We start from the raw sequence: 21,924 nt of genomic DNA on the forward strand, positions 1-21,924 counted from the left end.
TGCGAAATGAAGCCATTCATATAAAAAAAATATCCATTTGGAAGTCGTTAATTTTACGTCAAATTTTTTTTTGTTCCATCAATTGAAATGCAGCAATTGTTTCTTTTTTCATTTTTATTCCATTTTCACCATACCGGAAAAAATTTCTCAAAAATAAATTAATTTCTCTTTAAGTAAATTCATAAGTGATTGTGAAAACATGGAAAAAGAAAAAAAATCTCAATTTAGTAGAAAAAAAAACAAATTCAAATATTTGGCTAAATACTTAATAGAATCGATCAATTGCTGAAATTGAGCATTTGGATTTTGTCAGCTATAACAACAAGTCGTAATGATTTATTTTGATTCTTTTTTTCGGCGAATTCAACTGACATTCCGGACAATTCTAAGATGCGATTTAATTAAATCTTAAGTAATAAATGAATTTATATATTTTTTAGAATATAAGGAAGAGAGAACAAAAAGTATTTTTTATGACACGAGCATTGACCGTGTCTACTTTGTAGTCAAACACGGAAGATGCACTATCGTGCCGCTCAATATATGCATACAGCAATTCAATGTTCGCTTTTAATCAATTAGTTTCGTGATTTATATTTGTTTTGTTTTTTCTTAAGATATTCAATTTCTTGATATCATTTTGTGATGGAATAACGAACAGCAAACAGTTCTAACAAACATATAAAAATTAACAAAAACTATTGATCAAGATGAAATTTATGACTGTGGAATTCAGATGAAAAAACTATCGAACGAATTGAACGAACGAAAAGAAAATAATACAGAGAACCATATACAATATGAAAAGATAAATGTATTCTTATTTCAAATAATAAACAAATCCAGTATTTTTGTTAAAAATGCTAAAAATCAAAATAAAAAAAATGTCTTTTTTTTTAACTTTCTGATTGCATAAAAAAAATTTATTCGAGTATAATGAAAATTTCTAAATTTTTATGATTTTCTCTCGCAAATCGAAAGCTAAGGAAATCGATATATTTTTTTTTGTTGATCCCATCAAATAGAATTGGACCAAACCTTAAAATTCATAAAATAGCCGCTATCGATCTATTCAGCTTCATTGGCTTCCTTCTTGAGCTGGAAGAGTGTTAATGGAGAAATGGTGGTGTTTTTGAAAGATTTTTTTTTTATTTCTCAATTGAATTAATGCAGTCAAAATGTGAGAGTATCCTGTATCGACTGCTCCCTGTAACGAATGCTTGATCGAATGACTGTAAGAATGAGCATCAAATAGTTTCTTTTGAGTGTTGAAACTTTCTTCTGAAGTACTTGTCTAACGAAAAAAGCACTACAACGGCTATAAACAGGGATATGGGGAATGATGGAAAATAGTTGTTGTTGTTGTTTTTCGCAGATCCATGAATGTTGAAAGGCGCAAGCTCGAAATTGCGTATGCAGGTATTTGTATGTTTATTAACAGTGTCATGCATAAATGGTGAATGAAGTCAACAAAACTTGAACGATGAGATATACAGAATTGAAAACATTGGTGTTGTGATAGTATACAAAACATATTGCTGGAGCTTTTCGAACAAAATTTCTGAATCTATTGCTATCGAGCGAACGAAATTTTCACGCACACTATACACATATGTATAGATTTGCTGAAATGAAAAATTAGTTGGACTAAAAATCAAAGACAGAGATAGAACGAGAATGATTTCAGCAAAAGAATGAGAAAGATGTGTGAGTGTGTGTTTGTGTTCACTTACTATTTGTTGTTGTTTGGTGTGATTTAATAATACAAAAAAGCTGAATTTTTTTTAGTTAGTTCGTCCATTCGGCAACAATTGTAAATAACGAATTTGATACAGCGAAATTGATTGATGTAACAGTGCTGTTTGCCACTTTTATACATTTAACAAAAAAACAAGAAAAACCCATTTGTATCGTCATTTCTTTTTATTTATATATATATATCAAACGATTCGACGCAGGATTTTGTTTCTTTTTTTTTCAATCGTTCAAATGCGGATAGAATTTTTGACAATTTCATGCTTGAATTGGAGGAGATAGAAAGAGTGGTGAATCGAGAAATATCCGTCGCAAATAAGCTCAAACCAACAACAATAAAAACAAACACAGTGTGAAACACACGAAACATTGTGATGACATGAATAATACAAAGTATTATGCATATTGTGCCATCGTGGAAGTGGAATGAAGAAAACAAAATACAAATAGAGAACAGAGAGTGATGTGGTTCAATTGTGAACTTTATCAAAGTCAGCTGAGATATAAATAATCGCATAAACTATGATACAATCACCATTTTTTATTCAACATCGTTGAAACCCTAAACATTAAGCACGTAATTCGACTTTCTTTGACTTGAATACATCATTTTACTGCTGATCGATGTAATTCATTGTGTTTTTACATTTCTACTATTTTAAAAAGCGAAACATTGCCAAAGTGGAAAAAAAGGGCAAAAACTGAAACTTAAAAGACTTCTTTTTACTACAATCAAATTAAACATCATCAAAAATCATATCAAGCTGACGCTTTAAATGGTTGGTGGTTCGTGAAGAAAAAAAAACCATTTGTCGAAATAAAATATAAAATCGATAATTGTATAGTAAACGAAAAGAAGCCAATGGAATACAACTTGAGTTCACTTCATCCACATTATAAATGTTTTATACAGGAGTTGTTTTTTTGGTGTTAAAATATTGACAGAAGACGAAAAAAAGAACTACAATTCGATGCAGCATTAAACCAATGAATCAGTCATTGATTGACATTTTGCTCTTTTGACTAATATTTGCGCGTAATAAAATAGAAGAAGGCGAAGAAAAAAAAAACAAAGCAAAACCAACGGACAAACCATACAGTGGTAACAAATGAAAATCAGTCACAATAATCACAGCTATTTGTCACCATCGAAATTGAATAGCCTTAGCAGCTTGAAAACAACGTTGCTAACGCCATCAAACACGGATGGCACGTATACTGCAAATGATCTTGATAAATTAATCATTGAAAAATCAACAGATCTGGATAATTTGAATGAAAATGAAACGAATGACAATATATTGTCGATGCCAGCATACACCGAATACAATAGCCCATATCGAGATTATATGCTGGCCAAAAATGATAATAATATACAATACAATCGATCTGTTGACACCGATGATGTTCTATGCACACCACAAAGTGCGAATACCGTAACATCATTTCGATTTGGCGATTACAATAGCGATGCTGTTTTGCTTCCATCAACAAAAATTGAAACGATTTCAATTCCAACAACGGCCATTAAACCAACCACACCTGACTTCCTTACCAAAGATTTTTCACAGTTGAATCGCATTCAAAATATTGACGATATACTGAGTTACAACACTGCCACTTATACAACGGCCACAACAACAACATCGTCCACATTGAACGATAGTTGGAATGATGCCAACAGCGAATTTGCGCGCAAAGAAATCGCACAAAGTGTCAGCAGAAGCAGCGGCAATACACGCAACCCATTGCTATCAGCTCAGAATCGATTTCTGTCACTTTCCATCTCACCACCGCTCAGTCGACGCCAAGATATGCCAGTTCTTCGTGGAACTTTTGTTAGTCTGTAAGTATTTCATATTTTATATTGTATTTTGACACTTTTTTCGATAATTATTTTCAACAGATTTTTTTTTTGTATTAAATTTTTCCATCTTTAATTATCAATTATTTTGATTGAATAGATCCGAGCCACGTTCATTTGCCTCAACATTTCCGAGTGTTCGAGCAATAGTGGGCATTGTGCCCGAATCAGAGAATTGTAGTTTATATGGATCCGATGAGGAGCAAGAGGATGACACCCAATATTGTCGCGGTGGTTATCATCCTGTGGTTATTGGTGATGTTTTTGACGATCGATATCGTGTCGTCCGTAAGCTTGGTTGGGGGCACTTTTCAACTGTTTGGCTGTGTCGTGAGATTTTGTGAGTTTTTTTTTTTTTCAAATTCCTAACTCCTTCACAAGCAAATCAGCTCCGTCAATTAAAAACAAATTAACGTATCAAAACCTCTTCTAGGAAAGATAATTATGTTGCGTTGAAAGTGATTAAAAGTGCTCAACATTATACGGAAACGGCGGCCGATGAAATTCGATTACTGGAGGCAATTAGACAAAATGAATCGCAGCACCCGTACTGTGAGAAAATTGTTCGTCTTCTAAATCATTTCACGATTCGTGGAGTGAATGGTGTGCACACATGCCTAGTGTTTGAGGCTCTTGGCTGTAGCTTATACAAGCTTATTGTTAAAAATAATTTTCAAGGATTACCCATTATTATGGTTAAATCCATTATTAGACAGGTAAATGACTAAGCTGACGCAACTGTGTTTGCGTCAAACAATTAATATTGAAAACCAAATGAAATTCAAATGAAAACATTTATTTGACGTTCGCGCATAGGTTTTACAAGGATTATATTATCTGCACGCCAAATGCGACATTATCCATACTGACATTAAACCGGAAAATATTTTATTGTGTCCCAGTAATCCAAATGAAATCAATCGACAAATTGACAATGAAATAACAGCCTTAAAAGAACGAAACATCAAACTTCCCGTGTCTTATGGTAATTTTTAGATTTCATTTTTTCTCTATTTGGACAATTGGCGCAAATTCAATGTCGCATCTTTCTTTTGTTTTCACCATTAAAAAAACGACAAATAAACGTATTAATTTGGCCGTATGCAGTCAGCGCAAGCACGAAACAAAAGTATGATCGTGATTTTTCTGATCCGGATATATCGAGCTTTTCGAACTACGATAGTTTGCCAGCAGCTGATTTATCTTCCAAAAATGATTTTGATACAAATTCTATTGATAGTTTAAGCATTCAATCGGATAAAATTGATTTGATTGAAAGGTATATGCCAAACGCATCGGCCAGCACCGCCGCCCTCGCTATCAGTGGCGGTGGAGTGCACATCAAACGCTACAAAATGGAACGAAAAAATAGCCAACAATCACAACATGGAAAACAAGAATCATCATTGGCAAGCGGTGTCAATTTAAATATTGAATGCGATCCAAATTTACTTGAATTAATTGGTGATACGGATATTTGCGTTAAAATTGCCGATCTGGGTAACGCTTGCTATAATGTAAGTCATTTATATTATTTATTGCATACACAAGTGTCAAGTATTCACATTTTATTTTTGCCGGATGATAGGATCATCACTTCACCGAAGATATTCAAACGCGTCAATATCGATCGATTGAAGTCCTTTTGGGCTCTGAATACAATTATACGGCTGATATTTGGAGTACAGCATGCTTAGCATTCGAACTGCTCACTGGTGATTATCTATTCGATCCACGCGGATCCGATGAATATTCACGTGACGAAGACCATCTGGCGCATATTATCGAGCTGTTAGGCAACATTCCACCACACATCATCTTTCAGGGCAAATATGGACACAAATATTTTAATAGCTACGGTACATTGGCTTTTGTCATAGTCTTTTTTTCTATTTTTAGAAGCATTTCTCTATTTTTAACATACTCGATTTACATTTTTAACACCCGGACCCACAATCATTCCGTAGGCAATCTACGAAATATAACGAAATTGAAACCATGGGATCTATACAGTGTTCTTGTTGATAAATACAATTGGAATTCATTTGATGCGAGGGAATTCACTGATTTTTTGGAACCGATGCTCAATTTCGATCCAAATGCTAGGGCAACGGCATCACAATGGTAGGTTGAAAAAATCTATTTTTCATTAATTTTTTTCGTCGTCATTCATATCTTTCGTTTTTCATACATTGTATTGCTTTTTGTTGTTGTTTTTTTTTCTATTTATAGCCTAGATCACCCGTGGCTTTTAGAGGAAAACTGTTGAAAATCAACATTGAGACTGGCAACCTCAATGCATAAAAACACTAATGTTAATGTTTCTTAGAACTGAATTTCAATGCCATTTAAATATATGTATTTAAAACAGAAATTTGATTCAAAAACAATTTAAAACAAATATATATATACATAAAATAAAAACAAATTTTAGAATCACTTTATGTATTGTACAAAGCATGTAGTTTTTCATTTTATTATTCGTTTTCTTCTTCGTTTTTCTTTTTCTTATTCTTCCATGGAGGGTTTATAAAGGGGTATAGTCAGTCATTTATGTCATTAATTCTAGGCTGTAGATGATAATACGACCGAAAAAGTCGGAACTTTTTTCAAATACAATCGATAATTTTCTAACATTTCCTAGTGATTTTCCATTTGTGTTGGCATCAAGTGTAAATGTTTGCAAATCGTTTATATCATCTGGATAGAAAGATTTTTTATAAATATTTTGACTATTGATATCATCCAGTGACACGGTCATAACATTTCCGACAAAACCGCCTTGAAACTTTATCTTCAGCTGACACAAACTCAAATTCAATGATTCAAGCGGTTCGTTGAACACAATATTTATGCTTTGTGGTAGACCCTATAGTTTGAGAATAGTATGAATTATTTTTTTTAAATTACATTTTTACGTCATTCGAAATGAAAAAAAAAAAAAAAGAAAAACATCAATCTGCTACCTGATCGGAATACCAAGCTGTGTCTTCTAGCCCATCAAACATAAACGGTTTTCCGTATTGTTTAACATCCTTATTCAGTACGGAACTCACACTAAATTTATACGAGACATTTTTATTAAAATCTTTAGCAGAAAATAATTGCAAAACAATATCCCCAACAACCAATTACCTGCATTTAAATTGTTTATTTTGGAAAATATTCTGTAGTTCGGACATATTTGATTGTTTCTCTTTTTTTTTGGTGATGGTGTGCATTTGACGTTTCTACTAAACAAATGCCAAAACCATGTGTCACATTGAAAACACACGTGCGTGTAAATGAGTAGCCATGAAACATATACACATGTATAGTCTAACATACACATGTATATGTATAATTGTACAGAACAGCAAATAATTTTTTGAATAAAAATGATTTGTTGCGTCGACACAATTTCAACTAAAATTAGCCGATTACGTGAGAATTCAAGACAGATACGAAAGAATGAATCATTCAAAATGCACATTGTAGTGCTCCAGTGAGTGTGACACACGAATTCTACAAAAAAAGTGTCATATTCCGTTAGAGCTGAGCTCTATTAAATAAGAATGTACTTCAAAGGGGTCAGCAGAAAAAATCAAAAAGAATTTTTATATATATTTTTTTTATCAATAACTTTCATTGTTTGACTTTTTTTTTTCTTCAAATTCTTGTATTTACAAATATTTCTAATTTGTTTTCACTGTGTCTTAAAGTAAAAAAAAAAATGAATGAATAATAGATTTTATTTTAACATTGGGAAATCAATTTTTGTTTTACAAGAATTGGCTGTCGTGTTGATTTTTCTTTCACATAAAATGCCAACTTTTTAAATGTTTCTACTTCTTTTCTTTAACCCATGCAGTTAGTTCTTTTTTATTAAAACAAACGGAAATAAAATGAAGGAAAATGTTTTTAAAATGAAAAAGAATTCCAATGATTTGAAATTGCGGCTGCTCTGTTGTTGTTCTTTTTTCGCTTTGTTTTTACTGTAAATTCATAATTTGTTTGTTTCATCATTTGAAAATGTCATTTTGTCTGTTTTCCATTTTTATTATCATCAGTTGTGAATGGTGTAAATATTGTGTTTTGCTGTTGTTATATATGTGACAACGTTTCGTTTATGGTCCATCACGTGCACCACCATAATCTCGTGCACCAACATTCAATCGATCCTCCGCCGATGTTACTGAGAAACCCAAAATTCGCGAATCAAGCTTTGTCATTTTGCTTTTCTTTTTGTCCTTTTTTGCCTTGCTCTAATTCAAGTTGAACGGAATATAAATAAAAAAAAAAGAAATAGAGAGGAAGACAATATTATTTTATTATGTGGTCAACTATGCAATCAACGACAAAATCACGGAATTGAATAAAAACACTAACCTTGGCCTCTTGACCATCACTAGCTGACGTTAAGCCAGGTGTTAAAGCCGGTGCTGGAGATGACATATCATCAATGTGTGCATTGGCGGCACGTTGTTGATTCTTATATTTGCTGCGACGTTCGAGGAAATGTTTTGCAAATTCACCGCATTCCTTTGTTTCACCTGTGTGAATCACAATTTAAAGATAGGTTTTAGCATAACATTGAACTTTTTCCATGCACAATTTTCAAGCGATTTACCTAAATACATCCGAATGTAGTCCTTGACCTCAAACGGTGACTCAATGTCACGCAAAAAAGACACAAATGTTGGCACTGTATTTTTTTTTCAACGAAACACCAAATTGTATTAGCATTTTAAAGCGTGCGATGGTGAATAATGTTTTGATTTTATTTCATTTTAAAACTCACCATCAATATAATCATTATGGGCTGCAAGTGCCTTAGCGCACCAAGCACCAAACTCATCATCTCCATCTGAAATGAATTAATGCACATTAGTGCTGTCCATTGTATTCTTTTAAATACAAATAAACATACCTTTTTTCGAATTTGCATTGCTGCCTTTAGCTTTCTTGTTGCTATTGTTTGGAGTTGAATTGGCAGCGGTTGTGATGTTGCTGCTCGAATTGGTTTTCGATATTGTCGTATTGGTTTTGGATGCATTTTGATTGGCTTTCGGATTATTTGCAATCGTTTGCATATTTGATACTGTTTGACTCTTGGCCAACGGTTTGCCAGTGCCATTTTGTTGAATATTTGGTTTTGTTGACGGTGGTGGTGGTGGTGGTACCTTGGCTGGTTCCTCCCAGAAGCAATTGGCACTGCCGTTACTTGATGCCATCGTTGCCCCATCATTACCCCAAATCATTGACCACTGAGACACTGATGCCCATTTTTCCTCTTTCTTGGCATTTTGTTGCTTTTGCTGTGCCGCCTGAAAAAGAAAAAAAAAACATTTAAACATTTTAAAAATTCATCCAAAATGTAATCATCTTACATTTGCCGCCGAAATTTGTTGAATGGTTTGTCTAGCCTTGCTCTCTTCCGCCTGAATTTCGGCCAATGACTTTGCTTGGTTTTGTTGCGGTTTCAGCTTCCATTTGAGTACCTCCTTTTGTTGCTGTTGTTCCATAATTGCTTGATTTTGCTGTTGCGCTTGTTCAATGCGATACAATTCGGAACGTCGTTCACGTTCGGCCTTTTGAATTTCAGCCAGTGTGAGCGGTGACGCAGATGCCATTGTACTAGCATTATCCGTTATGTTTGACCAAGGTGCTGAAAGTATGATTTGATTTTATTTTTTCGATATATGGCAATCGCACTAATATTCAACTTACCGACAGATGCAGCCAAATTGTTACGTTTGGGTTGTTCGGGGCGAATGGCATTTTGATCAACTAATTTTGCTTTGCGTTGAGCGGCAATCAGTTCAAGTCGTTTTCTTTCCTCCTCTTCTTCCTGTTGTCGTCGCTTTTCTTCGGCGACTTTTTGGTCCTTTTCCTTCGACTTTTTCTTTGTACTCTCTTTCACTGAACTCTTTGGCGCTGCTGTCGCATTTATTACATTGATGTTATTATAAGCTTTGTTAGCAACATCGCTTGAACTCAAAATGCTTGTTGGTTTTTGTTGAACCTTTGTCTCATTCACCAATGGTTTTGTGACATTTGCAACGACAGTTGTGGCTGGTTTCTTAATATTTGCTTTTGTATCGATCTTATCCACTTGCTTCTCATCATTTTCAAGTGCATTTCGATTGATTTTAATGAGATTGGATTTTAGTTGGTCCGATGTCGGTTGTTTTACACCGGTTGATGTATCGATTTTAGCCTGGGCTTGTTTTGCCGTTACACGATTTGCTTCATGTTCTTTGATATTTTCGTTCTTCGTTCGGAAGATGTCAGTTTGTTGCAATAATTCAGACGGGGTATTATCAAGTACTAGCGACGACGGTGTTATCTATTTACATAAAATATAGCATTTTAGATGTGAATTTCATGTCGAGTCTGTCACATATGGAAACTCATGGAAAATTCGCTGAACATTTACCTGTTGAACATCTTGATGGTGGGGCATTTGTTGTGGTGGTGGTTGATGTAATGCTTGATGCTGTTTCTTCCATTGATCTAGTTGTTGAGCAGATTGATTCTCGAATTTAAATTGTTCGATGATTTGCATTTCAGTTTTCATCGATGAACTTGGCACTATAATAGGATAATAGGATGAGAATTAAATGAATGAACACAATTAAATTAACATGCAGGCATTTCAATAACTCTTACCAACTGGGGGCGCACTAACATTGGCTGGTGGAATTGGTAAATCCCAAATACCAGCCGGTTGATGTTGATGCTGTGTCTCGTCGATGGAATGATGAGGCAACGGCAACGACGGTGAATTCATCGCATTCATTATGAGTGATTGTTGATGATGTTGTTGAATTTGCTAGATAGTGAAGAGAAATGGATTTTATTTAAATTTTAAATTTCATTTTAACTAGAAATTCAAACCAAATTGAATCAAATGACGTTTTTTTTTTTATTTAGGAGTCACAAAATTGTCATTTATGTCGTGAAAGTGAGTTATGTAAAACGAGCGAAGATATAAGTTACCTGTTGCAAATGTTGCTGTTGATTATGCATTCGAATCTGCATCAACATAGTTTGGAATGGACTGTTTTGTGTGGTAGTTTGTGGCGGAATTGTCGGTACTTGCGGTAGAATTCCAACTGGTGGTGAGATTTGTTGATGATTTATGGAATTTAACATGTGATGCATCGGATCAACCGAATCGGATGGATTGAAATCATTTTTGTGTTGGCTTAAAAGATGTTGCAATGATTGGGTTTGATGTTGATTTTTCAGATGTGTTTGTTTGCTCAATGGGTTCGGCAATGTTGGTATGGCCGAATTCGGATGCTTAGGCAGTGAATTCGATAAGACTATTTGAAAAACAAAACATAAATATCAATTTGGCACATCTTTTAAGGCGACAATTTAAAAAGCGAATGAAATCAACTTACGAAATTCATTTGCCGGCGGATTCATAAGACCAAGGAAATTTTGCGTTGGCAAAATGTCGAAAAAGGGTGGATTATTGGCAGATGTGGGTGGTGGCAGTTTGCCCGTATGAACTAATGGATTGGCTAATGGTTTGATTGGTGTTGATGGTTTGACACTTGATGCGGTGCTTAAATTGATTTCGTTGGCTTGACTTTGTAACAATGGTGGGATGATTGGCGGCGGTGCCGGCATTGATATAAATGGAATTGAACCGCTGCATGCTTTCAGCAAATCGCCAAGTTCAATGAATTGTGGATCACATACGCGTCGTACATTCAATGTTTCATCAAAGTAACCGGCTCGATACCATTCAAGCATTTCGGTTGCGGTGAACGGTCCTTGCACCTTACCTTGTGGATCACGATAGAACCATCGATCGGTTTCTTTCGTTTTTTCATTTAATACATCATTCACAATCGGATGCTTGGGTGCATCGCGAGCATGTATATGTGATGACGTCAATAGTGCTTCATTATCGCTTTCATTACACGATTGGTCATCGTCCATGATTAGTTTTTCAATATCTTCGGCCACCTCTTGCAGTCGATCGATTGGCGTTGAATCCGAAACTACATTCGTTTTATCCGTGATGCCAATCGATTTAGGCACTGCTTCACGTTTCTCAGACGCAATGTATGTTGAGGTATTTTTGTATGATGAACCAACACTCATCGATGTCACCTGCTGCTGATTATTCAACGATGTTTTCTCATCATTTATTGGCTTGACCTCCGATTCGTTTGGATTCAGTTCTTTTTCTTTTGCGATTATAAGACTGTCATCCTTCTTAAACGACTCATTCGGCAGATCATCGAGAGCATTTGAATTTGACGTTTCCAATTTTTCTTTTGTGCGCATAATTTCGGCAGCATTTTTCCCATGTTTATCAGTCGCTTTATTGTCACATGCTGGTTCCATTGATTTTTGATCACCTTTTTCATTCGGTTGTGAAGTTGGTTGCAATGTATCCGATATTTTCTGTTTTTCGCCCATATTTTTATCATCAGCGCCCAGAAATGCGCCAGTCGCATCAAAACTACCACCGCCTTCGATGGGCTCATCCATTGCCCTAGAAAAACGTGATTAATTATTTAATTTAATTATTGATCAAGTTTCTTCTTCTTTTCTTTTTTCAATTGTTCAATTGCCTACCATTCGGGTAGATTGTCTTCGTCCCATGACGCATTCAGGCCAAATCGCCGATTTATTCCTGAACCCGGATGATTTGAAGAATCTGGCGGATGTTCTCGACTCTGCAAACTACCTTGTGTTGATTTTGAACGCTCTAATCTAGGTGGTCCACTTGAATCCGAACTAAATCCACCTGCACTTGAGCCCGGATCATTTTCACCACCTCGCCAACTTGTTGAACGAACAGCTGCAAACAGATAGAAACAAACAGTTTGATTAGTGATGCCTTCAGATCGATTTATAAAAATGTGTGGTCATTTTCGATATAAACGTCAAATTCAATAGATTTTTTCCACTATAATGTACTCATATAAGTAGGATAAAAATGGAATGTGTCTATATTGAATAGACTTACGCCACTTGTACATGCTATTACTTGAAGATGATGTAGACGTTCGCCAACCCTCGTTTGCCGTTCCATTCAAAATTGTCCCTGTCGGAATCGATAATTACATATTAATTATTGTAAAAAACGGCAAATCCCCGTACAAAATGGTTTATTAAAATCATAAAAAAGAACAAACCGTCGTCTTCAACTCGACTGCGTCGCCAACTTTCACCCGAACTGCCCGATCTCAGTGAGGTGAAATCTTTTCTTGGGCTTGGACTTCCGTTTGCTGTCGCATTCCAATCCGTTTCGCTGCCATTTCGTTCCGACCAAGAGCGTTCGCCTCTCGCACCAATTCCACGTGAGTCTTCATCGTACATGAAACCCGATCGCTGATAGCTACCGAGTGATGGATGATATAGACCGCCTCTTGATGCACGGCCTCTGCCACGATCTATTGAGGTGCCACGTATTCCACGGCCCGACATTCCAAGCGTACTGCTCATACCGCCCAAAGCACTACCACTTGAACTATTTGTTAAACCTAAAGCGCTTCGATCGCCCGACAAACCACCAATTGGCGTTAATCCTCGTGGCTGGAGATGAGAAAACATACACAAATATTTAATTTATTGTACAATGGATAAGAAAGAAGTGCTTTTGAACTAACCGCTTCTTCGTCGGCTGATGGTGGCAATAAGGCCAATGGACACTGCATTTTTTCAATGTATAGCTTGTTGTATTTTGGCAGTAGTTCTGGTATTTTAAAATTTTTATCATATAACGACAGCATTTCCTCTCTCCCGTATCGATATTCAGCTAACGGAAATCTTGTACTTTCTGTTCACCACCAATTTATCCCAAACCATATTTAAATGAAGAGACCACCGCACAAAAAGCAATACGAAAATAGACAAAATCAATAGAGAAAATAGATATTAGTTTTTTGATGTTTTACTATGTGCATTTGATTATACGCTCGATGATACGTACGACTGTTATATGATAGGCCTCCTCCACTGCCCATACCAGTCGATGACGACAAACCGCCCGTGTCATTTGACATGCTATTTCTCAACCACTCTGGACCAAACTTGATTGAATCGCTCATTTTGATTGTTATCAGTACACTTTTTACTCTCTCTCTTTCTCTCGTTTACTTTTTTCACTAAATTTCTTTGCTTTTCAGTTGAAATTGTCAGTTGAATGCTCTGAAAATATGATTTCATCGAAACAAAAAGGAAAAAAAATAAAATTACTTTTTCACGCAATCTACATTTTTGATAATGGATAGGGGTATTTTAAAAATTGAATATATCAGACTGTGCGCTACAAACATTTTCAAGGCACACACACACACACACACACAAAATTTTCCCTACTGCCTTCAAAATCACTTGTCACATTTTACTGAATTTTTTTTTTTTGATTCAGTGTCAAAAGTTCACCTCTCATCAAATCGATTATTTGATTAAATGTCATACATAAATTCATTGATTTAATTTGTTAAATTAAAATTTGACCAATTTTTTTTGCGCTTCTGCCTCACGGTCGCTTTGTATGCGTTTCTCTAAATAATGAATGACAACATAAGCAATCACATTTTTTGTATGTACTCTCGTAGCTCGTGGGGTGGTATTATGCACGTTTGACAACTGACTGATTTCGATTTGTTGTTATTATTTTTTCAACAAACCATCAAATTATGCTTTTTTTATTCAAATAAATGGATTGAAGTAAAATCAAACAATGGTTTTGGTTTTCAAAGATTCTTGGAGCTGACAAAAAATTCCAGTATTATCGCACCTCGTTGCTATTTTTCAACGTCAAAAAAAAACGCGATGCGAATGCTCACACACCAAACTTAGTTCAACAGCAGTAGTAGTAGTAGCAGCAGCAGCAGCAACAACAACAACAATGCAAATAGCAATAGCAACAGAGAGTTGTGTATGTGTACTTCACGTTTTGGGTGAAACAATGTGCTTTGCCTACTGCTGTCTTTGCTCAACTGTCTTTCGTTTCTCGACACACACGACCGAATCAAATAAAAAAGACCTACAACAAAAACAATATTGACGAGTTGCCGAATAGATGAAAATTGCATGTTGTTCATAAAAAAAACTATGTGTTTATGTGAAGAGAAGCAGATTCGAAAGATCGACATTTTTTTTTGTCATTTTCACAACGAAATGGAAACACAATTTTAGACCATCAAATTTCATTGAATAGAAAAGTCTGCTACTACAACTTATTATTACTAATTCCACTTGAGAAGTATTCTCTAGAAGTTGGTGTGTGAGTGCAATCGGAGTACCAAGATTCATAACTTAATTCGAAAAATAATCATCATCGTTGTCGTCCATCTAAATTATATTTTCTCTCTTCTGACCAAAATTTCACGAATGCATGAGATGCGGAGATAAAATTAATTTGCATTCGATTAAAAATAAGTCGATTTCTATTCAAAAAAAAAAAAGAAGTCGAGAAGAAGAAGAGAAATAGCGCTGATAAATAGCCCCTCTCACTCTTTCTCTCTCTCAATCATTGCATGATGTGGTGTGAACCTGCACTTCATAGTGAATTATTACATGCGTTCGCATATAAATTTGTTCCTTCATTTCAATTGATTCAACCAGAAGATAAAACTAATTCAGTTCGATTGATTTCATCATCCTCATCATTAAATTTCAATGCAAACCGTTCACATTTTTTTTGTCTTTCCATTTTTTAACACATAATTTGTTTTTGTTTGTCGTGATTGGTTTTTTGATGGTGTGATAAAAAAATTTCTTGTTACCGTAAGTCGGTTTTTACACTAGCAAATTGAAAATACACCAATTTCACTGTATAGAAGAGCAAAATCACTTGATGTGTCAAAGAGAGAATTGCACAAAATAACCACAATTTTTTAATGTATACAAGAACAACGTACCGACAAATTCTCAAACCAATTTTTTTTTTTATATATCTATATATATGATTTCGTTTTATCGTAAATTCTTTCAAGGCACACAAATGCAAAATTGTTAAACCGAATCGACGTATAAAATGATAAATTTGTTTTTAATTAAAATAATGTGCGAATTAGTGGTTTAAATAATTTCTTATAAAAAAGAGGTCTCTTTTCGGAAATTTACTTGCTTGACGATTTTGATAGATTCTTTGCCAGTGTCGACAATAGACAGACGTCGGTATTTGAATTTCGTTTAGCGATGATTCGATTTGACTTGGTGTATATAAAAAAATATATTTTATATATATGGGTAGAGCATTTGTTGTTGTTGCACAAAAATACTTATGTGTGTATATTTTTAACGCGACCAACGACAAAAATTTGAAGACTTTTCGACTTTTAGATCACACTGCTGACTACGCTTCGTTATTATAACACGCACGGAAAAAATATATATGTAAGAGGCTAATATAAAATTACTACACTATTTTGCAATATGGAGGACAGATATTTTAACACATCAGTGGCAACGAGAACAATAAAAAAAAACAACAAATACATTTCAACAAACATACAGAAAGATTTTTATTCACTCTCTTGAGCTGTGTGTGCTGTGTGTCGTCGTTGTGTTCCAACACGAGATTTCATATATTTATATACGAACAACACAAACAGACAATTCAAAAAGATACCACACTCAAAACAACATCCGTACACATTGGAGTCAAACCAACCAACGAAGTAAAGAGAGCGAGTGTGAGCGAGTGAAATAGAGACGTGTAACAGAATCATTCAATTTTTACATAGATTTGTCTCTTTCACATTTTGCTTCTATCATCTGACTGAAACCTTGCAGTGCAATACTAAGGTGTATCTTTCAGTCAACGAACAAAAAAAAAGTCCGGAGATAACGACATCTGTGTAAAAGTGACAGTTTTTCCCCTTATTTGCCACGAACAACAATTCGTGTGTGTTTCATTCATATGATTCTGCTCTTTTTCTTCGTTTAATACCAAACAATAAATGGTCATAATATAGATCGACTTCAATTTTCAAGTCGCTAAAGATTTTCATATTTCACTGTTGAGATGGTTATACACGTGCATATGTATGAGAGACCCATAACTCGTTCGGAGTGAAAGTTATTGGTATTTGAGCGCTGAACGCACACACACACACATTTAAATCCTATTCTTTTTCTAAATGTATGAGACATTTCTACTTGAGAGAAGAGAACTGTTATCACATATGCGAAACGTAATTATGTGAGAGAGTTAGCTGTCAATACTCAATCGTTCGTTTAGTGGTGCTCAAGAAAGATCAACTACGATGTATGTTTACAATATTCGTGCCCGATGTATACGTATGACATATACATTTGTGTAAATTGAACACCAAATTGTTGCTTTATTTAAGCCTCATTCCGTTGCTCTGCACACGATGATCCTTTTTCCGTATTAGTTCATGTCATACTTTTTATGAGGAAAAATTTGCAGATACACATGCAAACAACGCGGATTATTTGAAAACATGACATATTGCAATGGTCATATTTAAATTTCTAATCTATTTGGAACTTGTTTTGTGTTTTCGTCAAATGTTTTTGTGCATTCAAATCAATTCAGATGCAAAAACATCAAAAAATTATTACATCCCTAACTCAAAACGATTACGTAATATAACTAAGTTTGCATTCGGTGTCAGTGACGAATTTTATTGCCAACATATAGGTGTATATCTTATGCGGCTTTGGTCATCTTCACATCGACTCATTTCGATTTTGTTCGCCTTTCGTTGACTTCAAAACAATTCTATTTTTGTATGAGCCGCATCTACTTCATCATACTTCTTCATCTCAATGATTTCGTTGTATGCGCGTACACGCACACAATATTGACACTTTACCGACATCAAAAATTCAATGTTGCGATTTTTAATAATATGGCCGTTTTTCTGAATGAGTACAACGAAATGATCAGAAAGTTTTAAAGAGATGATTGATTGTTCTCAATAAATATTCCTTGCCATATGATTCAACTCAGTTAAGTAGTGCCCTCTGTTGTAAGTTTATTGCAACCTTAGATCATATATACTGAATGCTTCGAATCCATTAGATTTTAGTTTGCTATATTTTTATCAATAATTATATATTATATCTTTTTACGAATGATTTTATTTATTATAATATCCCTTCTTTCTATTTGAAAAAATGATGTAATTTTATTTAAAATTATAATTTCCATTAAATCACAATTAACGCACCCCTTCTTTAAAAAATGTAAACGACACAATGAATTTGGATTAAATTCCAATTTTTATTGCTCAACGTTTTAGAATAAATAATATTTTGCAATTATCTTCCGTTTTGAAGCCAAATTAAGGAAAAAACACAAGCTTTTTGCTTGAAAATGCCATGTGTTTGTTCTATCGTTGAACACTATTTGAAAAGATTTGGCTGCCGTCTCCCGTAACAATTAATTTAAAGGCTTCTTTTTCTTTCCTCCCTGTTACAAACATATATTGTAATTTAAAAGGCACTTCTATTCTGAAAGTCAATTCATCTATAGCAATAACCAAAACGATAAAAAAACATCCAAGATTCATTAAAATAAGTACATGAATATGTGTATTTCGAAAAAAGCAAAAGCGATATTATGTAAATAAAAAGAAAAGGGGACCAAAGAGAAAGAAAAAAATATTAATAATAATATGAATTTTATTAAAATAAAGAATTCAAATGATAAGTAAATCTTTTGTGTTCACTTGAAAGTGAATGCCTGTAATCGAACACGCTTAAGTCTTAACGCAAAAGAATAAAATGTAAGTAGTTGTTTTTTTTAAGCATTATTATACTGAGGTCGTCCGCCCAACTCGAGCAAATATCGATCCGGATGATCAATCCAATCGGCCGATGTTAATTTAACTGTGCGTTGTCGTTCAGCCTCCGTCACTTGCCACTTCTTTATATCGAGTTGAATATCGCGAATTTGACGATCACCACAACCGTACACCTTCAAATAAATTCAATGTAGTTGAAAAAAAAAAACAATTTTCAAAAATGAATAACATTTGCTTTGTTTGCGACTTACTTCAATTGCAAATAGCACATTTGGAACACTACGATATTCAATTTTTTCAAAGTGTTCATCGACTGAAATGAGTGGTTTTCTCGGATCAGGGCCAGCTCTTAAGCCCTTTGGATAGCCCCGAATGCATGTATTCAAGTACAGTAATTTCGGTCCTTTTTCTAAAATTTGAAACCTACGAATTGTAAAAAGAAAACATTGTTTTGAATCATATGATTTCTTTTTTTCAAAAGGCACTTAAGAGACATTACTTTGGTAATAGTTGAATAATATGGCAATCATCGGTACCAGTATACAAATGCGTTTCACGCCATTCAGATGGCGATGCTAAGCAGAATATTTCATCGGTTTCAGAGTGTAACAGAACAAGTGTGGGTCCTTTGTATCCAATCACATGGTGCAGGAAACGATTTGAACCGACACCTTTAAACAACGTCAAGTGGCATAAAATCAGTGAAATCTTAAACATTATAATTGCTTAATTATTCACTCGTAAATTTACCATGTTGTTGTGAATCATACAAAAGGGACCAATGCGTTGGAATTGTTGACATTAAATGCGAAATTGATGGTGTGGCTGCTGCATCAATTGATGCCATCGAAGCTTCGGATGTATCCAATTTGTCGTTGCGTGGCTGTGGTGTGGACGGTACTTTGCGGTCTTGAAGCCGTGTAAAGACATTTGGTAATGCAGCGGCCAGTAGCCATGATTGTGATAATGACATCAATTTACCAAGACCACCGGTATTCACCGGTAATGTATTACCGGTGATAATTTCCGATGTTCTCTGTTCAATAGCCGCTTCATTCAATTGACGTAGCTCTTGATTTAATGCCAATAATAATGGATTCATTTGATTTGTTCCGGTCGATTGTTGACTGTGTGATGTGGTGGCCGATTTTTCGACCTCTTCAATTGTTCGATACACCGTTGTTAGCGTATGCACACAAAAGCGATGCAATGGCATTATTAAATTTGGTAAATTCTTTTCCAGCCAACGACAAACAAAGCCAACGCTTAGCGTATCTTTTGTGAAGAAACATGATTGTGTGACCGAGGTAATTGTGCGCTTTATCTACAATATACAAGAGAGAAAAGCGTAGAATGGTCAAATCGAATGAAAAAAAAATTAATGATTATTATTATTCAAATTTACATGTGGACAAAATGTATCTGCCGAAATGGTGGTTGTGCCAGCAACATCACTTTTGCCAGCCGATGATATATAGTTGGCCACACCAATACGAAAGCAAATCAGCAGCAAATCGGTCAAACCATTTGTATTGATGAGCAATAATTCTTCATCGCTCAATGGTTGCTGTGATTGTTGTCCACCGTCCTTTGTTGTTGCATTGCTGCCATTTGCAAAGAACATTTTTACATAATGCTCATGAATTAGAGCATCATCCAATACGCTTAAGTACATTTCGCATTGTTGTCGAAATGCCGTCACACCAAGATGCTTGGTTTTGGCCTTTGCCAATTTATGCATTTTACGAAAAATGCGCTCACCCAAATCCGGATACTGTGGAAACACATATTTCTGCAAATGATAGAGAGAAAAATATAACTATTGTTTGCACAGAAACGCATTAATTTCACATAAATTCAATACATACCACAAATATCTCTTGTGTAATCCCATTGACACCGCATTCTTGATGAGTTTTATGATGCAAAATCTATATGGAATGATAAAAAAAATAGCGGAAGAAAAAAAATCCCATATACTATTAATAACTTCGTATGTAATGAAAATGGTAACGTTTTTTTTTTTCTTCATGAAATGTGATCAATATTGTATTACTTTTGACAATTTTTCTAATGGAAAAAACAATGAGTAGGTTTTCTCATTGATATCGCTGCCGGACGCTGTGCGTGACATACCATCGCGCGGTGTATTCGTTGCATTTTTTTCATGTAAACTCGACGTTGTACCTGTGTATAGCACAAACGAAACCGTTTAGTAAACAACGCAATTAACAACTTTTTTCATTTGTTTGTTAAAAATAATGGATTGCATAAAGTTTGTTTGTTTTTTATGACAACAGCACAATTAAAATAAACAACAACACTCAACGTGTACGAAAAAAATGCAAATCACATTTGGAATTGGAAAGTGTAAAAACTTACTCGTTGATGCTTTGCGATTGTTTGCGGCGATATTTGGATGTGATTTATGCCGTTGATTGCCGTGCTTATATTGGCCGTTGCCCATTTTGATGCAGTATTCTTTTTAAATTGATTAATAAGTTTGGCTCTTTCGAATTTCGCATGTGCTTGCAATTCAACTTTGGTATATATGTATGTGACAAATTGTGTCCTTCAAATAACAGATACCTACACCGATGATGATAAAAAAGACAGTTCGTTGTGATTTTTTTATTTTTTCAATACTGCGGTATGTTTGCGGTCTTCTTTATTAATTTGTTGTTTTAATTCAATGTAATGTAATAGATAACACTCTGGGCCTACGGCTGCACATATATAAATATAAAGAAAAATGTAATTTATAAAAACAAACAATTCCACACAATCGTCGACGAAATTTTGTCTATGCTCAATCGCTTTGGGCCATTCCATACAATAACAATTGAACAAAAAAAAATATATACCATATTATATTCATTGACATTTTGCCCATCATGCACAGCGAATTAAGATGCTTAAGTAACTCGAACACACCAAACAACCATTTAATAACAATACATTTGCTAATACGCAAAACTGATCGAATATCAATTTCATTGAGATCACATGTGACCATACATACTTGCCTTGATATTTATTATGTATCTTTTTGCCTCTTTCGTTTCACCGAACTCTCTCACTCTCACGCACGTATTTCAATTTCGCATGGATGTATTTATTTGTCGTTTTTTTCATTTATTCTTATTGTCATTAATTCACAGCACATCATGGGCTCCAGACAGTTATGACACAATCAATGGAGAATTTGGCAAAACAGAGAAATTGAGCTCTCTCCCAACGGCAAAGCCAAATAAAATGCGTATATGTGTTTCAAGTACGTTTGTTACTAAGTTCGTGGTCAAAATTTGAGCCAAAGTTTGCAGTTAAACTCTTAATACAACACACTGTGTGTGCGTGCCGAAATGAATGTTGTTCAACGTGTATATGATAATAATAATAAAAAAGGGTATAATATCGAATTAATGTTCAAAACTGAATGTAATGTTCTATTTTTGTTGTTGTTTTTGTCTTCTGAAAGAGAAAAATAATCAGCGGACAGTTTTTTTTCTCCTGAAATCCGTGCGAATCGACGTTGGCTCAAAACAACTCGTGATAATTGTATTT

At 34.6% G+C, this 21,924-nt stretch overlaps 4 protein-coding genes across 9 annotated transcripts; 1 reads left to right on the plus strand and 3 right to left on the minus strand.

The window, feature by feature from the left end:
- Positions 1 to 1,492: 1,492 nt before the first annotated feature.
- Positions 1,493 to 5,986, plus strand: LOC116345354 (SRSF protein kinase 3-like). Its single transcript, XM_031774636.1, has 9 exons — positions 1,493 to 1,707; positions 1,793 to 3,601; positions 3,720 to 3,959; positions 4,053 to 4,335; positions 4,436 to 4,604; positions 4,727 to 5,136; positions 5,208 to 5,478; positions 5,587 to 5,743; positions 5,852 to 5,986. The coding sequence occupies exons 2-9, from the start codon at positions 2,865 to 2,867 to the stop codon at positions 5,886 to 5,888; spliced, it is 2,304 nt and encodes a 767-aa protein (XP_031630496.1). The 5' UTR covers positions 1,493 to 1,707; positions 1,793 to 2,864; the 3' UTR covers positions 5,889 to 5,986.
- Positions 5,987 to 6,055: 69 nt separating this feature from the next.
- On the minus strand, positions 6,056 to 6,970 carry LOC116345330 (nuclear receptor 2C2-associated protein). The gene is made up of 3 exons (XM_031774593.1): positions 6,755 to 6,970; positions 6,586 to 6,676; positions 6,056 to 6,488 (listed from the first exon to the last, which is right to left on the minus strand). The coding sequence occupies exons 1-3, from the start codon at positions 6,838 to 6,840 to the stop codon at positions 6,171 to 6,173; spliced, it is 495 nt and encodes a 164-aa protein (XP_031630453.1). The 5' UTR covers positions 6,841 to 6,970; the 3' UTR covers positions 6,056 to 6,170.
- A 362-nt stretch (positions 6,971 to 7,332) lies between these two features.
- LOC116345017 (GIGYF family protein CG11148) lies at positions 7,333 to 16,197 on the minus strand. Of its 6 annotated transcripts, none has more exons than XM_031774007.1 (17): positions 16,098 to 16,197; positions 13,563 to 13,780; positions 13,240 to 13,409; positions 12,766 to 13,165; positions 12,597 to 12,674; positions 12,203 to 12,428; positions 11,011 to 12,119; positions 10,601 to 10,929; positions 10,271 to 10,433; positions 10,038 to 10,192; positions 9,329 to 9,947; positions 8,989 to 9,266; positions 8,529 to 8,925; positions 8,400 to 8,465; positions 8,229 to 8,303; positions 7,988 to 8,151; positions 7,333 to 7,863 (listed from the first exon to the last, which is right to left on the minus strand). In XM_031774007.1, exons 2-17 carry the CDS (start codon positions 13,678 to 13,680, stop codon positions 7,726 to 7,728), a joined length of 4,485 nt encoding a protein of 1,494 aa, XP_031629867.1. In that variant the 5' UTR covers positions 13,681 to 13,780; positions 16,098 to 16,197; the 3' UTR covers positions 7,333 to 7,725. The 6 variants fall into 6 exon arrangements, with proteins under 6 accessions (XP_031629867.1, XP_031629871.1, XP_031629865.1 ...); XM_031774011.1 differs by lacking the exon at positions 16,098 to 16,197 and adding an exon at positions 15,707 to 15,986 and having other exon boundaries at positions 12,618 to 12,674; XM_031774005.1 differs by lacking the exon at positions 16,098 to 16,197 and adding an exon at positions 15,707 to 15,986.
- A 2,021-nt stretch (positions 16,198 to 18,218) lies between these two features.
- LOC116345256 lies at positions 18,219 to 21,371 on the minus strand. Its single transcript, XM_031774476.1, has 9 exons — positions 21,225 to 21,371; positions 20,743 to 21,086; positions 20,417 to 20,547; positions 20,229 to 20,291; positions 19,766 to 20,152; positions 19,111 to 19,684; positions 18,860 to 19,031; positions 18,612 to 18,783; positions 18,219 to 18,533 (listed from the first exon to the last, which is right to left on the minus strand). Exons 2-9 carry the CDS (start codon positions 20,825 to 20,827, stop codon positions 18,360 to 18,362), a joined length of 1,758 nt encoding a protein of 585 aa, XP_031630336.1. The 5' UTR covers positions 20,828 to 21,086; positions 21,225 to 21,371; the 3' UTR covers positions 18,219 to 18,359.
- Between the last annotated feature and the right edge of the window lie 553 nt (positions 21,372 to 21,924).

Source organism: Contarinia nasturtii, unplaced genomic scaffold, assembly GCF_009176525.2.
Source record: "Contarinia nasturtii isolate CC-2019 unplaced genomic scaffold, AAFC_CNas_1.1 Cnas_scaffold_1240, whole genome shotgun sequence".
Lineage (NCBI taxonomy): Eukaryota > Metazoa > Arthropoda > Insecta > Diptera > Cecidomyiidae > Contarinia > Contarinia nasturtii.

Coding starts and splice junctions, on each gene's coding strand:
- LOC116345354 (XM_031774636.1), top strand. CDS start 2,865: ATGAAAATCAGTCACAATAATCACAGCTATTTGTCACCATCGAAATTG. Junction 3,960..4,052: donor TGGCTGTGTCGTGAGATTTT/GTGAGTTTTTTT, acceptor AACCTCTTCTAG/GAAAGATAATTATGTTGCGT. Junction 4,336..4,435: donor TTAAATCCATTATTAGACAG/GTAAATGACTAA, acceptor GTTCGCGCATAG/GTTTTACAAGGATTATATTA.
- LOC116345330 (XM_031774593.1), bottom strand. CDS start 6,840: ATGCACACCATCACCAAAAAAAAAGAGAAACAATCAAATATGTCCGAA. Junction 6,677..6,754: donor AATAAACAATTTAAATGCAG/GTAATTGGTTGT, acceptor GTATAAATTTAG/TGTGAGTTCCGTACTGAATA. Junction 6,489..6,585: donor CAGCTTGGTATTCCGATCAG/GTAGCAGATTGA, acceptor CTCAAACTATAG/GGTCTACCACAAAGCATAAA.
- LOC116345017 (XM_031774007.1), bottom strand. CDS start 13,680: ATGAGCGATTCAATCAAGTTTGGTCCAGAGTGGTTGAGAAATAGCATG. Junction 13,410..13,562: donor AGGCCTATCATATAACAGTC/GTACGTATCATC, acceptor GGTGGTGAACAG/AAAGTACAAGATTTCCGTTA. Junction 10,930..11,010: donor TCCGCCGGCAAATGAATTTC/GTAAGTTGATTT, acceptor TTTTTCAAATAG/TCTTATCGAATTCACTGCCT.
- LOC116345256 (XM_031774476.1), bottom strand. CDS start 20,827: ATGGGCAACGGCCAATATAAGCACGGCAATCAACGGCATAAATCACAT. Junction 20,292..20,416: donor CATTAGAAAAATTGTCAAAA/GTAATACAATAT, acceptor CATTCCATATAG/ATTTTGCATCATAAAACTCA. Junction 20,153..20,228: donor TTACACAAGAGATATTTGTG/GTATGTATTGAA, acceptor TATCATTTGCAG/AAATATGTGTTTCCACAGTA.